Raw genomic sequence first — 14,904 nt, forward strand, 5'->3', positions numbered from 1 at the left:
AAGGCCCAAAGAAGTGCGCATTTCAACGACGCCTTCTCAAACCAGGTAATGGGAATCACCGTCGTTGCTGCAAGCGGAAGCTCCACGGCTTTTGATAGTAGAACTTGACATAAGACCCAGGCCATCCTTCGCCGTCCAAAGCTCGAAGTCATGCAGAGAGGATCCGCCAGTAGTGGAAGAGACAGGCTTCCGGGAAACTCTATGCTCTGCTGAGTGAACATCGACAGTGTTGCTCGTGTTGACTGACCGGGCAAACCGACCACTTCTTGGAGGATGGCTGTGCAGCAAGTTCGCATCGGCCACACTCTCGTACGTTTGCAAGGAGCTCGCGAACCCAAGCTGGTCATACTGAGGCGGCTCACAAGGCGCACAAAGCCACCCGTGTACAGGTAAGCTGCTGGCAGGGCCGGCTGCTCGCTTGCTTTACATCTCCAAAGATGACTGTATAGCATAGCTGTATTGGGGAGGTGTAGTGAGACTGCAGCACTGCGTTCGAGTTTCAGCTGCTCCAACAAGAGGCCGTTTGCCACCCACTTGGCCGTATCGTCTGATCAACACAGGTGCCGGGGAGAAGTGATCTCAGATACGAAGTTCTGAGCCATTGGTTGGCGCGGCAGCGTTTACGGTCTCAGAGGTCCATCTATCTTGAACAAGGTGTTGCCACCCACGGCGCGTCGCAGGCGTTGGCTTCAGAGCTGATGCCAGCTGGAGTCCGCGCGCGTGGCAGCTTCTGAATTCTCTGTCGTGCTACGTCGCCGTCTCGACATGGTTGCGTCGTTTGGCGTGTCTCGTTTCATAACCGCTGCCTTCCGCCACGCTCAAAGGGGGACTCACGCTCAACTTGCATCAAGGTTGGTAAGAAAGCGGCATCCAGATGCGGCAAGGCGTGCGAGATTGCGAGTGTGATCGAAAGCAGAGCATGTAGGGAGTGGCGAGCAGAGGCATCGCGCAGAGTCCTCAGGTTTCGAGAGAAGTCGAGTATATTTCTTCTTGCCCGAGTCGGCAACGAACAGCGAGATCGACGAGGTGTTGTTTCGCTCGAGGGCACGTTCGGGAGTGGCCGCTATACCAAAGCCAATCATATGAGACAAATTCTCAGCAATGACGCCGCGCTCTCCACCCGCATCGCCGGCAGACACGGAGAGGTGTTGCGGCTCTTGAGATGTCGAGAAGCTTGTCCATTGACCCCCAGTCTTGCACGTCACCGCGTAAATAGCCGATTCTCTCTCAAATTCGCCACTCCGAATAGAATATATACACCTCTTCTTCGCCCTTCCTCTCTTTCTTCTGACATCCACTCATACTACCAACAACAGTCAAGATGGCACCAAGCGGATTCGACCCAGCGACGCAGGAGAAGGGCACCCTCTCGAGGGACTACGTCGACGATCGACAGGCATCGTCTGAGGACTGCCTCTACACCACCTCCAACGGCGTCCCTACCGCACACCCATACGAGTCGCAGCGAGCCGGCGAGAATGGTCCTCTGCTCCTCCAGGATTTCCACCTGATCGACCTCCTCTCGCACTTCGACCGTGAGAGAATCCCAGAGCGTGTGGTCCACGCAAAGGGTGGCGGCGCCCATGGTTATTACCAGACCACCGACCCCATGGACGACGTTTGCATGGCGGACATGTTCAAGGCCGGCAAGAAGGTCCCCATCACCGTACGCTTCTCAACCGTCGGTGGCGAGTCGGGCTCCCACGACTGTGCTCGTGACCCGCGAGGCTTCTCCGTCAAGTTCAGGACCGACGAGGGCAACTGGGACATGGTGGCGAACAACACCCCAGTTTTCTTCTTGAGAGACGCCGCCAAGTTCCCGCACTTCATCCACACCCAGAAGCGGGACCCATCCACCCACCTCACGCACGCCGACGACTCGACGATGTTCTGGGACTACCTCAGTCAGAACCCCGAGTCCGTCCACCAAGTCATGGTCTTGATGGGTGACCGTGGCATCCCAGATGGATGGCGCCACATGCACGGCTACGCCGGCCACACCATGAAGCTCGTCAACAAGGACGGCGAGTGGGTGTACGCCCAGATGCACATGAAGAGCAAGCAAGGGTTCTCCTTCATCACGCAAGAAGACAGCGCCAACTACTCGCCCGACTACGCGCAGAAGGACCTCTACAACGCCATCGAGAAGGGGGACTACCCCGGCTGGGACGTCTGTTGGCAGATCATGACAGCTAAGGAGGCGGAGAAGTTGTACGAGGAGCAGAAGATTAACGTCTTCGACCTCACGCACATCTGGCCGCAGAAGCAGTTCCCGCTCCGCAAGGTCGGCGAGTTCTACCTCAACGAGAATGTGAAGAACTACTTCGCCGAGATCGAGCAGATTGCCTTCTCTCCCTCCCACCTCATTCCCGGCATCGAGCCCTCCGCCGACCCGGTGCTCCAGAGCCGTCTCTTCTCCTACCCAGACACCCACCGCCACCGTGTCGGAGCCAACTACCAACAACTCCCCATCAACGCCGCTCGCACCCCATACCGCATGGCCAACTTCCAGCGTGACGGCCCCATGGCCTTCATCAACCAGGGCTCGCGCCCCAACTACCTCAGCTCCATCGAGCCCATCTCCTTCCGCAAGCGCCAGGTCGACGTGGACAAGACGCACGCCCACTTCGTCGTGGACGCCGTGTCCTTCCTCTCCGAAGTCCGACCGGAGGACTTCAACGCCGCAAGGAACTTGTGGGAGAAAGTCTTCGACGACGGCGCGAAGGAGCGCTTCATCAACAACGTCTCCGGCCACATGAGCACGTGCCGCAAAGAGGAGATCATCAAGCGCCAGATCGGTATCTTCCGCGAGGTGTCCGATGACCTCGCCAGCAGGCTAGAGAAGGCGACTGGCATCAAGGGCTACGATGGTATCTCGAACTTGAGGTTCAATGGCGAGCACAACGGGATGGCCAAGGACAAGAGCTTGAAGGAGGCGAACGGGATGGATCCTAGGGAGCCAACACGCAGGCCGTTCAACAATGGCGGGCCCACCATGGGTCAGCACCAGGAGGTTGCTGCGATGGGTTGAGCTCATCATCGAACTGCTTGATTACGAAGTAATGGGTCTCGTTTTTTGCGATTAGTGTAGCTGTTCATAGCTGAGCTGGAACATGTTAGCTTCATCAACTTCAACCATCTGCTTCACCTTCGCTTGAATTGAGCTCAGTCAGCACCTCGATTTTAGGACTTGCCTTTCACTACCTACCCATTAGTCAAATCACAGTCGAGACCCCTGCGTTGCACAAGATCTTCACCAATATCGAAGTCTTGAGATACAAAGCAGGTGGTCATCACTTGGGGTAGATAGTGTACGTGACATGCTTGTCTGTGGTGCTGTACAGTGTATTGTATTTGTATGACCGATGCTTATTGAAGTGCCAGACTTCTCTCCTGCAGCGCTGACATGGTGACATCTCATCTTGATCGACAACTCGCGCAGCATATGGCGCTGCCGTAGGCCTCACTGCCTGCCGTGTCACTCGTCTTCGACATCTTCATCCCCTCCCACCACGTCGTCGTCGTCACCCTCTTCATCGTCAGCGTCATACACACTGCCCTCTTCCTCCTCGCTCTCCTCCTCCTCTCCTTCATTCTCCTCTTCACTGCCCTCACCCTCCTCGTCCTCATCGCTTTCCTCTCCAACCTGTCCGCCGTCACCCGCAAGCCCACCACCATCAGCCCCACCATCAGCACCCCCATCACCAGCATGCTGACCGCCACCAAAAGCGAGAAAGTCCTGGAAAGCCTGCCCGAACGGCTGACCGAACCAACCTCCATCCTGACCAAGCACAGGAAGACCGCCGTGCTGGCCGAGCTGAACGAAGCCTGCACCCTGGGGAGGAGCGAAGGGGAAGGGGTTCCAGCCCCTAAAGCCAGGCACATGCGCGGGCGGAGGCGGGGGAGGACCGGGGACCCAGAAGCCGTTCACTATCTGACCGACTCCCGGCGGGACCAGAGGAAAGGGCTGCTGCTGCTGCTGCTGCTGTTGATCCTGCTGTGCCTGCTGCATCATCGCCTCATGGACAGCGTCATGAGGGTCGATGGCACCCTCTTCAGCGTACGGGCAGCCGTCATTGTGCCCCGTGCCGTCATTGTGCCCCGTGCCGTCATTGACTGGTCGTACGTGGCCAGACAGTGCCAACACCAACTTTTACTGTCAGAAGTGTTAGCTGGACTCGAATGGATGAGGGCGGCGGTGATTTCAGACTTACTGGCACAAGGGCACAGTGCATTTGACCCGGTCGCATCTTCCATCCTTCTCGGTTCTGGTGCCGCAGGACGGACAGTTCTTCGTCTCCGCCTGAATCCACCCGCGAGACGCCTCTTCTTCCACCAGCTGCTCATCCGTCGTGATGCGTGCCTTGTACTCATCACGGGTGTCGCCGTCGTGATAGGGAAGTTCACAGGCAGTGCAGGCCTCCGCACCACATTCCTCGCAGGTGAAGACGATGCCAGCGGCAATAGCATCCGCCTTCGTCATTCCGGCAGTCACCTTGGGCTTGACTGATGGTGAATTGATGTCAGGCTCGTGGACTTGGCCAAACTTGCACTCCGGCTTCATGCACCAGCGCCAGCCTGGCTTCTGCTCACTCTCGGCCCTTTGCTTGAGCTCCAAGTAGCGCTCGAAGTCAGCGGCGTCTGCGTGGGTCTTGACGTCGTTCTCAATTAAGAGCTCCTTGCACACCTTGGTGTCTGGACAGCCAAGCTGGTCGAACTTCTTCACCTCGAGCTGTGCGTGAACCCACGCTACCAGACAGTCAACGCAGTAGTTGATGTCGTGGTTGCACTTGCTGGTAGGGGTCTGATCCGGGAAGTCCGCCAAAGGAAGACTTTCTTGACATGCCGAGCAGTTACGAAGTTCAGGAGCTACGCGCTTCGACTTCGACTTGGTGACACGATGAATGTCTTCGGCTGCTAGAGCATCTTCACCCTGAAGGCGAGCGCTGCGGCGTGTTTCGGTGCCGGCAGGAGGGTCTTGACTCGTGGCTTTGTCGCGAGCCATGGCGAAGACGGGGTGGATGTAGGTGCGTGAGGTAGGTGAACTGATTGCAGGCCGAGGATACTGGGGGGCGCTGGAGGGTGAGGTTAGTGGGCTCAAGAAGCGTGTGGGTGGACGTGTTCACGTCTCCAGCGACCACTGTTGAAGGGTTCGCTGAGGTCCTCTACTCGAGGCGAAGTTGTTGTGGACAGGAGGATGAGACCAACCTTGACGAATCGCGACTGGATATGTGGTTAGACTTACTTGTTCGGACGACGTAGCTGCTCTGCTTCCGCAATCAAGAAAGTGCTGTGTTCTTGTTGGTGCGCTGGTGTTGAAGCTGGTGAGCAGCGAAATGTCGTGGTGGACGCGGAGGAGCCAGTCGAAATCTCCTGAATGGCGTCTGGTGTGTTGCCGTTCCGATCGTGCCAAGCGCGGAGGGTCCCCATTCGACACAGCGGAGTTTCGGCGCCGGCTCGAGGAGGCCCCACGCCCTTTGAGACAACAGGTCTCTAGGTCGAACAAAGGCCCTCGACCCGAGGCTCCCACCGCAGCAGAGTGACAACATGGCCACGGAGGCGCAGCGAACACGTTGGCCCCTCCCGCTCTGACAACCATTCGCTAACCGCTGAGCAGGGCACTGGCATGCTGGACGAGAGCTACGCTTCGACGTGCTTGGTCCTCGCGTCGAGCGTAAGACCGCTGAACCGTCATGACCGCCGACAGGAAAGCCAGCAATCGGTTCTCACACAGCGCAGACTATACCAGACGCCCTCAGATGGTCATCGACACTGCGTGACAGCTCCAGCGGCTCCCGCTCTGTCATTATGACTGGCCTTGAGTACGATCAGGTCCAGTCCCGAGGTCTTCGGCCATCAGGATGGACAGCTAAGCAGCAGCTCAAGTTGAGCACTCGTAACCGCGAGGCCAGGTTGAGGTAAACCTCACCATAAAGCATCAGGATTCTACTACTGGCATCTCACCAGTCAGGACCTCCGCAGCTAGTATGCCTGGGTACTCGACAGAGAAAGCCATCGCTGCCAGAACATCACATACATGATGCTGAGGACTGCTGTCTGCTAGAACGCGTCTAACGTTGATGGATTCCTGCTGCTCCGCCGATACCAGATGCTTCAAGGACGAGGCCATAGCCGGAGTCAGTGCCAGTACATTCCAGAAAGCAACATTCGGGTCCAGTATACGTTGTTCAGGACAATGGAGACCTCGGGCATCCATTGATGTATACCTCGCCGCTTCTGGCGAGTCGCTCCCTTTGTTGGAAGCTGGAGTGAAGTCGGAAGTCGGGCCCAAGAAAGTGGAAGCTTTGCCGGCAGAGCCGCGTGGCGAGATCTGCAGGAACGATCTGTGCTCTCCCAACGCTTCGATCCTTGACAAGCCTTCGCCGAGACGACAACAACAACATCTGCTGCTGCAACACCTCGTCTGGCTCGTCTCATCAGCAGTGATATACGAACACACCGCGCCGACATCGCTCCAACCGCTGCACCCGACAATGGTTCTCCATCGATCCGACGAAGGGCGACGACGATGACAGACCACGCACACTGCAGGGGCAGCGGGCCATCGTGGGCCTCGTATAGCTCGATTTAGACGGCGCCATCCAAACCGTTGACGAATCACTCACCAAGCGACCACAAGCTTCGCCAATGAATGGAGATCGCCTTCTGGAACCTCTTCCCGGAGTCCACCTTGACGTCGTGTTCTTTAAAGCCTCCCGCGTTCTTCTGTTTTTTTTTTGCCTCCCATTTCATCATTCCACCCAGGTCATTCGTACGGGTTTGTTGCTTATATTCCCTTTGCATCCTCTTCTGTTTCGTGCTCATCCTTCTATACTCTTTGGACCGTGTTGTATAATCTTGAAGCCTTTCTTACAGTCGTTTCAATCAACATGCGTTTCTCAACCACCATCGCTGCAGTCGCAGCAGCCACCCTCCCCTTCGCCTCCGCCTTTCACCAAGGATTCAACGTCGCCGCCACCAACCTCGACGGCTCCTGCAAAACTACCGCCCAATGGAAGACCGCCTTCCAAAAACTCCACAATCTCCCGCAGCAAATCTCCAAGGTCCGCCTGTACGCCTCTAGCGACTGCAACACCCTCGCCAACGCCGTCCCGGCCGCCATCTCCACCAACACCAAGATCCTCGTCGGTGTCTGGACGGAAGACCAAGCACATTACACCGCTGAGAAGAACGCGCTCGAAGCGGCTATCAAAGCGCACGGCTCCGACTGGATCCTCGCCATTTCCGTCGGCAGCGAGGACCTCTACCGCGGCGACACGGACGCCAACACCCTCGCCAACCAGATCTACGACGTGAAGGGCATGGTGCACCAATGGAACAACAAAAAGGTGGGACACGTCGACACGTGGACCGCCTGGGTCGACGGCGCCAACCAAGCCGTTATCGCCGCCTCAGATTTCCTCGGCATGGACGGATACCCCTACTTCCAGAACGCCGCCATCGCCGACGCAGCCTCCGTGTTCTGGGACTCCGTGCAAGCGACCCAGAACGTAGCGGGCGGCAAGCCCGTCTGGGTGACTGAGACCGGATGGCCAGTGTCGGGCCCCAACAGCGGCGCAGCGGTGCCGAGCGTGGCGAATGCGAAGAAGTACTGGAACCAGGTGGCTTGCCAGGCGTTCAAGGAGATTCCTATCTTCTGGTACGCGTACCAGGACTTTGGCGCGAGCCCGTCGTTTGGCATCTTTGGCAAGGGTGGGAAGAAGATTTATGATCTTGCTGCTTGCCCGTAGAAGCTGAGCGAGATGAGAAGGTGGTGTCGGTGCTGGCTGGTGCGTCAAGAGAAGCTCGTTCGGCTCGTACTGGATAGATGCGAATGTCGTGGCTTGGATTGCCTCCGCCTCCGTCATCAAAGGGTGTAATAGCATGTCAGGATGTGACTTTCTGGGAGAGGATAGCGTCGCAGACGCGCCGCTTCGACACCAGGGCTGTTGATTTTGAACTCCAGCATAGCGGCGGTATTAGGGGCGTCCATAGAGTTGTACAATCAGATCAGTCTCTCCAACGGTTTCAGTCTCAGCATGCTACCATGCCAAAGCAAACGTGTTCCTAAAAGTGTCAGATGTACATTGAATACCTTGAAGTCACGACAGTGAGCCTGTCAAAACAATCATGAAGGTGGGAGAATGCAGAATGTCATGGTCTTGATTCGCTGTCTCAGGTATGCATGGTCTTATCTACCCTTCAACCAAATTCCATCGCATGCAAGTGTTGGGTATCATTGGGGTATCATCGCAAACAAAGCAGCAATCATATCATCGTCGTCAGAAATCGTTCGCCCGCATACCAGCGCATGTCATGCAAGCTCTTTCATCAACCAAGAAACCCCTCTCACTCAAGATGCCCATCACCGGGAAGACCTTCTCTCGACAAGCCCATCACCCAAGAAGCCCGTACTCATGCCCAAACACCCCGTCGAGACCGGAGAATAGAGAAACCAGCGGGTGCCAGTTGCTGACCTCACCCAACACAAAGCCGCCGACACGCTGACGCGCGAGGTCGTTCGCTCCGGTCCAGAGACGCCGTTCGCCGATCACAGCAGCTAGTACGAGGGCGTAGAGCACGAGGCCGAGGAGGAGGAGCGGCTGGAGCCAGGCGGGAGTGCGCGTGATGGTGCTGACCTCTCTCACGATCTGCACTTCTGGCGGCGCAATCACAGCAGCTGGTGCAGGCTTCACCGGGCTCGTGGAGACGGAGACGATCTTAGAGAAGCCGAGCGGGGCGGGAGTAGGAGGCTTGCTGGCGGCAGGGCGCTTGGTAGAGGTGGGGCGCTTGACTCTATCCATGATGGAGATGGGGCGCAAGATGGGGCGCATGGAGGAGGCCGGGTGCTTGACGGTCTCGTCGGGCTTCTCGTCGTCGTCTTCTTCGATGCTGCTGTCGTGGCCGAGGTCGTCGAGCTCATCTTGCAGTGAGGCGCCGGAGACGAGGCGGCGGTTGCTTGGTCGGTCGAGAACAGGACGGCGGCGCATCAGGGGATTCTCAATGCGGTAGGCGTGGTCACTGCGCACACGGTCGAGTATCTCTGGTAGTGTGAGTGCCGACCCTTCGTTGGAGATCTCTTGGAATTCTGCCTGTGCGTCGCGCATCGCCTGGGAGGCTTCGTTCTCTTGCTGAAAGCCATCTCTCTCTTTCTGAAGCTCTTCGATGGTCTCCTGCGCTTGCTGAAGTTGCTCGCTGACCTTCTCTTTCTCTCCTTGGATCGTAGACTTAGCGGCTACAAGCTCGGTGTAGTCTGCAGTTTGCTTCTTGCTGGCTTCAACCTGGCTCTTGAGTTCGGTGATGTGCTTGTTGGCCACTTTAAGTTCGTCGCTCGCAGCTGTCACCTCTAAGGCGCGGTCTCTTCTTGCCTGTTTCGCCTGGGTGAACTCGAGTTTGTCTTTGTGGTATTGCTCTTTGATGCCCTTGAGGTACGGCAGGTCTCTCTCAGCCTCTTGGACCTTTTGTACCATCGCATCTCTCTCACGTGTCAAGTCGACGACTTGGGTCGTCACCTTGTGGTTGTATTCTTTGCCCTTCGCAATGGTTGCCCGGAGCTGTTCAATCAGCGCATCTTTCTCGGCCAAGCGGTCGTAGTCAGCTTCGGTCGTCTTGCGCGCATCGTCGGCGTCTTTGCGCAACTTGGCAGGCGACGCTTCTGCCATGGTTGTCAGCTGGTTGTAGTGACGAACAGCATTGTGAACGTGATAAAGACTTACTGGCGTTGCTTTGTGATTTTTTGGCAGGTTGGTTTCGGAATGGGACCAATGGATTCGCGGACGGCTTCGGCGCGCGAGCGGGAGCGGGAGCGGGAGCGGGAGCGGAGATTTCTGTCGCCGATTGGAGGAGTATCTTGTCAGGACCGTCCATGTCGAAGGCGATGATAATAGGTTGAAGAGAGTGTTGTGGTGTTTTCGAATGGGTTTCGATCTCGGAGAAGGCAAGGTCAGAGTCTGAAAGTGCGAAGGTTGTGTGAGGAAGAAGGGAGCCAGAAGCACAGATGAGAGGTTCTATACCTTCTCGACAATAGGAACATTGAAAATACTCATCTCAAGAGGACCCATGGTATTGTTGGTATTGTTACTCCCTCGGAGAAGACGTTTTGAAGGTCGACAATAGAGCCAGCCAATCACTCGTCTCGAGGTCCGTGTCAAGCTTAAACCACCTCAGCATGCGATACAGCACTGGATCCCAATCTCGGAGAAGGCAGCCCAGGAGCTCGTCTCGATATCGATATCTATATCGATTTGAAAGCAGTTCAACATGCCGCATAGCTGTAGATGTCGTCTCGGAGCTCGAAAAGTAATCCCGTACACTCGTCTCGAGATCGATATTGATTTGAAAGCAGCTCACCATGCTGCATAGCAGTAGATGCTGTCTCGGAGAAAGAACGAGGGACCGGGTCGACCAGCAACCGGGGAGCTCAAAAGTAATGCCATCTGCTTATCTCGAGGTCCATATTGACCTGAAAGCAGCTCAGCATGCCATATAGCGCTGGGTGCCCGTCTTGGAGAAGAAACCAGGGATGAATCCGAATAGCGACCGCGGAGCTGAACAGTAAAGCCATCCACTCATCTCGAGGTGCATGTTAAGCTGAAAGCAGTTTAGCATGCCGCGTAGTAGTAGATTCTTGTCTCGGAGACGGACTCAACAGGAAAGCCGTCCTCTCGTCTCGAGGTCGACAAGGCGTTGAAAATAGCTTTGCCAGCGTGGCGCATAGCACTGGATGCCCATCTCGGAGAAGGAACAAGGCACGACATTAACCACAAGGTTGAGCTGGTCTCTCCAGGTCCGCGTCAAGTTAAAAAGCAGCTCAGCACGCCACATAGCAGTGGATTGCTCTCGGGGAAGGCAATCTGGAAGCTCAACAACACAGCCGTCCACTCCTCACAATATGCATGTCCAGCTGAAAGCAGCTCAGCATGCCTCAGGTCGCTAGATTCTCGTCTCGAAGAAGGGACAAGGGTAAGGTGTCGACCAGGAGGCTGGGCTGGCTTCTCGGCTTCCAGGCAGGATTGCTTCGACTTCACTTCATACCCAAGAATAGACATGAAACGCAGCCACAGTAGAATAAGAATGAAACCGCACGAACATACCATTGTTGCCATTGTTGCCGCTTCCATTGCACTGCGGCAAGCTGCCGACAGTAAAAGGGGCCAACAAGGCCGGGAAGAGGTGTGTGAAATGGATCTTCTCGCAAACCAGGACAGCCTGCCGACGACAGCGGTGTGGCCTCCTTGGGAGCATTTGGCGGCAAAACTCCTGATATGACCTCCGAGATGGTCCGACTCCCTGATTCTTTTCGGGGATTCGCTCTGAATGATCGGGCGCAGTGTGACCGCGACTTGGGCGCAGCACAAATGCTCGGAGGCGATTTACCGATCGAAACCTCCGTGTGCCTCGGGACCGATCGTTTGCGATGGTCGAAGACTACACGTTCGCCGAGCAGAAACTCGTGGCGTCTATCGAGACGGCCAGGCATAATCAGTGCTGACATGGTGTGGCGAGTGCCGGACCTGGAGAGAGATCTAATGCTCATTAATAGAGACAGGGAATGGGCGTATTACGTGGAGGTCTTGTAGTCTTCGAATAGCCTTCTGCGTCGGTCACTGTGGGTGGCTATGAGTTTCGTCTCAACTGTCCATATTTCGAGCACTCGCTTTTGACGAGCCATGCCGGCTTGGTCGAGAGCATTCCAGGTGCGCAAGGCGAGCCTCGGAGACGCCATGGCCTGTGGTGGCATGGGCGAGCGATTGGAACGCCGATCGACGAATGAAGTGAGGTTGGAGTACAGGAAGAATCGCGGCTGCTTCGTCAAACAGGTTTCCACGCTTGTGCCAAACGCCAAGACCGGGCTCCTTCCCCTTTAGAATTAGGCGGATATCAATCTCGAGACCTTCCAACACAACATCTTTCTCTCATCGGCTGCCTCAAGGGCACTTACCATCCACCATGCCGCCACGAATACCATCACATCGCGTTTGCCAGTACTCTTCATCGCAATGCTTTCGTACCAGACCCCAGCCGCCTCCTGAAGCATGTGAGAAGCAAGTCCGCCAGTTCCACCACACTCCTCGCAATGCCACTCGCCTGCGCCGAAACATGTTCGCATGGCTGAATGGGCCCGGCAAAGTCTTTCGCGACCCCTTGCCCAGCAGTACGAACTACCTCAGTGCTTACGACAAGAGCGGCAACCTCCTTCGGGCGCGCCAAGAAAACAATAACTCGAAGCGGAACCTGTCCGAGTCCGACGTTGCCGAGCTGGACGAGAACGAAGAAGAGCTGCAGAACCGTGACCGCGAGTCTGGTCTAAGTCAAGAAGATGTGCGCAAGCGATCGGATCTCAGACAGCTTAGACGGCGGGAGAGGGAAGATCTGGAATCCCGAGGCGGCGTGCCGAAAGAGCGGGCAGCAGACTTGCGGCCATACCCTCTCAACCAGCAGTTCAGGAGCCAGCCTGTGCTGTCAGAAGACTTGCGGGAGAAGATCTACGAGCTTGTGGCGCTTGACAGACTGGATCTGAAGAGCGTCAGTGCCACTTTTGGCATTGATATTCGGCGAGTGGCTGCTGTGGTCAGATTAAAGAGTGTCGAGAAGCAGTGGTTAGAAGAGGTCAGTGGCTTTCTTTCTCCTTTCCACATCCACTTCAATGATGAGTGCAATTCAAAATCGATTAGTCTTGAAGACACATACATGGTTACACACGAAACACTGCGAACTTCTCTGATATCTAGCAATTCACCCATACTTCCCAGCAATGGCGATTCATGCCTGATACTGACAATCTGCCAGGGCAAGAGACTCGCCAAACCCTACAACGACGCCGTCATGGCCATGCTGCCCCAAACGGCCTACGTCGAAGGCCGCGCACCTCAAGTCCACGAATCCATTAACGACCTACCTGTGCATCCCTACACACGACAACAAGTCTTTGTTCCAACGTCAGAATCTCGAGCCTACACTAGAGAAGACGCTGCCAAAGCATTTCACCCGAATCTTCTGCCAGCCGACAAGCGCATTCCACATCCGGAGCTCATCCAAATCGCCAAGTGGGAGGCCGAAGGCCACGATCGAGAATCGCGACAACGGCTGATGCAGGAGAAGGATGCTGAAGCCGCTGCTGCGCGGGCGGATAAGGAGAGGAGGCAGCAGGAGTACGAGGCGAGGACACAGGTGGTCGTCAAAGGACGGCGCTGGGACTTCAAGTTCCAAGATGTCAGCGCCGAGAAGACTGGCAAGGATGGCAGAGGACGGCACGCAGTTGGACATCGCTACGGAATGCCGCTGGAGGATCGGAAGAGAGGACAGGTCAAGATACCGACTAGTGTTGAATAGATATCTAGCTGTACGATGTACATATACCCACCAAACTGCCAAGCGGGAGACTGAAAGCGGCCCAGCGGACATGTCTGGCGGCCATCTCTCAAACCCAATCAATCCGAAAGGAATATACTGCTCTCCTAGGCAAAGTTTTCTCGTCCCGTCAGCAGACTTCCCACATGACTCTAGCCCTCTCCCACTGTCCTTCGCTTGGGCAAGAGACCATGATAGCGGCTGATGAGGGTCATCTAGGCAGTCTTCTCCGAGACCCGGTTGTACCTCACAAAATTACGTCCCTCTCATTGTTGAGCTGTCGCTGTCTGTGGGAAGTTCCCTTCCACAGCTGTAATCAACTGCTGAAGAGATCCCGTTCCTTCGAGACGACTATCAACAGGAAGCCCAACTGAGGGAAATCAAGGATCTACGACAGCACAGTGGCAACGCAATCAGCAAATCCTAGTCTCGAGCCCTAACGGACAGACAACTCATCAGATTCTGAAACTTCTCTTGTGCCTCTTTCGAGCCCCTGAAGTGCGCCATGTGCTGGTTGATGCAGCCAACAATCTCTGGTCGGAGCTCTTCAGCAGAATCTGCGTGGTCCACGTAGACGTATCGAGCGACTTCGTCTAGCGGTCCAGGATACTTTTTGTCTGTTGGTTCCCGCAGCGTCTTTAGCCACAGCCAATGAAGCGCCAACCTGAACTGATAGTTGCGGCCGCGCGTGACGTATTCATCGTCTCCACGTGGCAATACTTCCTAATGAGACCGAAGAGTAGAAGGGTTAGCAACTGTCTCAATGCTGTGGAAGAGTTCAAAAGGCCTCGAAGCGCCACTTGAAGTGTCATGGTGTCTCGGAGAAGACTCTGACCCATCTATGCTTACCTCGAGAAGAGTCTGCACCATGTACTTGTTGGCTACGACAAAGAGGTCGACGATGTACCTGTGCAAAGTTTACTTAGCATCACACACTACTTGCTGTACCAAGAGAGGCGAAAAAGGCTCACTTCGCGTAGCGAACGCCTTCTACATTCGGCCTGATCTTGTAGAGGTAGTTCCAGTTGGCATTGTCGCTGAGCAGCTTGTAGGTGCCGCAGCCGTCGTCGTGCAGGCAATATATCCACGCAATGAGTCCTTTGATAGCATGCGGGTCGTCCTCGTGGAGCATGAGCTCGTTGCTGTAGAACTCCAATCGGGCAGTGGCTGTCAGATGCAATTCCGAAACAGTTTAGGGTCCGCCATAGCGGCAAATCCAACCGGACTCCCAAGGACAAGCTGTATGCCAGCTGTGCAGACCTACCTGGTACTCTCTTCTGTTGAACGCTGCGTTGAAAAAATTGGACTTGAGTGCGAGGAATTTCTTGTGCGCTTTGAGCTCATGGCCGCCGCCGAACTTGACGGTGACGTCCGAGTTCTCCGCAAAATCGAAGTATTTTGATATGTCACTGCCGTCAGCTGGTGGTGCTATCCCGGCGGTCGCTGTTGGAGAGGGGTCGGGCATGTTGGAACCCGGCGTCTCGGATTCAGACACGTCACTGGCGCTGTGGTGAGAATGTGGTGTCTGGAACTGCGAGCTGATGGGGTGGGAGG

At 55.9% G+C, this 14,904-nt stretch overlaps 6 protein-coding genes across 6 annotated transcripts; 3 read left to right on the forward strand and 3 right to left on the reverse strand.

Moving 5' to 3' along the window:
- Window positions 1-1,321: 1,321 nt before the first annotated feature.
- On the forward strand, window positions 1,322-3,031 carry LTR77_004932 (uncharacterized protein; the record flags this gene model as incomplete). The annotated part of the gene is made up of 1 exon (XM_064802182.1): window positions 1,322-3,031. The coding sequence occupies one exon, from the start codon at window positions 1,322-1,324 to the stop codon at window positions 3,029-3,031; it is 1,710 nt and encodes a 569-aa protein (XP_064659543.1).
- Window positions 3,032-3,478: 447 nt separating this feature from the next.
- Window positions 3,479-5,005, reverse strand: LTR77_004933 (uncharacterized protein; the record flags this gene model as incomplete). Its single annotated transcript, XM_064802183.1, has 2 exons — window positions 3,479-4,150; window positions 4,229-5,005. The coding sequence occupies 2 exons, from the start codon at window positions 5,003-5,005 to the stop codon at window positions 3,479-3,481; spliced, it is 1,449 nt and encodes a 482-aa protein (XP_064659544.1).
- A 1,885-nt stretch (window positions 5,006-6,890) lies between these two features.
- Window positions 6,891-7,751, forward strand: LTR77_004934 (uncharacterized protein; the record flags this gene model as incomplete). The annotated part of the gene is made up of 1 exon (XM_064802184.1): window positions 6,891-7,751. One exon carries the CDS (start codon window positions 6,891-6,893, stop codon window positions 7,749-7,751), a length of 861 nt encoding a protein of 286 aa, XP_064659545.1.
- A 645-nt stretch (window positions 7,752-8,396) lies between these two features.
- LTR77_004935 (uncharacterized protein) lies at window positions 8,397-9,867 on the reverse strand (the record flags this gene model as incomplete). Its single annotated transcript, XM_064802185.1, has 2 exons — window positions 8,397-9,655; window positions 9,717-9,867. The coding sequence occupies 2 exons, from the start codon at window positions 9,865-9,867 to the stop codon at window positions 8,397-8,399; spliced, it is 1,410 nt and encodes a 469-aa protein (XP_064659546.1).
- Window positions 9,868-11,949: 2,082 nt separating this feature from the next.
- LTR77_004936 (uncharacterized protein) lies at window positions 11,950-13,332 on the forward strand (the record flags this gene model as incomplete). Its single annotated transcript, XM_064802186.1, has 2 exons — window positions 11,950-12,609; window positions 12,790-13,332. 2 exons carry the CDS (start codon window positions 11,950-11,952, stop codon window positions 13,330-13,332), a joined length of 1,203 nt encoding a protein of 400 aa, XP_064659547.1.
- A 441-nt stretch (window positions 13,333-13,773) lies between these two features.
- Window positions 13,774-14,815, reverse strand: LTR77_004937 (uncharacterized protein; the record flags this gene model as incomplete). The annotated part of the gene is made up of 4 exons (XM_064802187.1): window positions 13,774-14,073; window positions 14,200-14,257; window positions 14,322-14,500; window positions 14,615-14,815. The coding sequence occupies 4 exons, from the start codon at window positions 14,813-14,815 to the stop codon at window positions 13,774-13,776; spliced, it is 738 nt and encodes a 245-aa protein (XP_064659548.1).
- Window positions 14,816-14,904: the final 89 nt, after the last annotated feature.

Source organism: Saxophila tyrrhenica, assembly GCF_035928015.1.
Source record: "Saxophila tyrrhenica strain CCFEE 5935 chromosome Unknown scaffold_7, whole genome shotgun sequence".
NCBI lineage: Eukaryota > Fungi > Ascomycota > Dothideomycetes > Mycosphaerellales > Extremaceae > Saxophila > Saxophila tyrrhenica.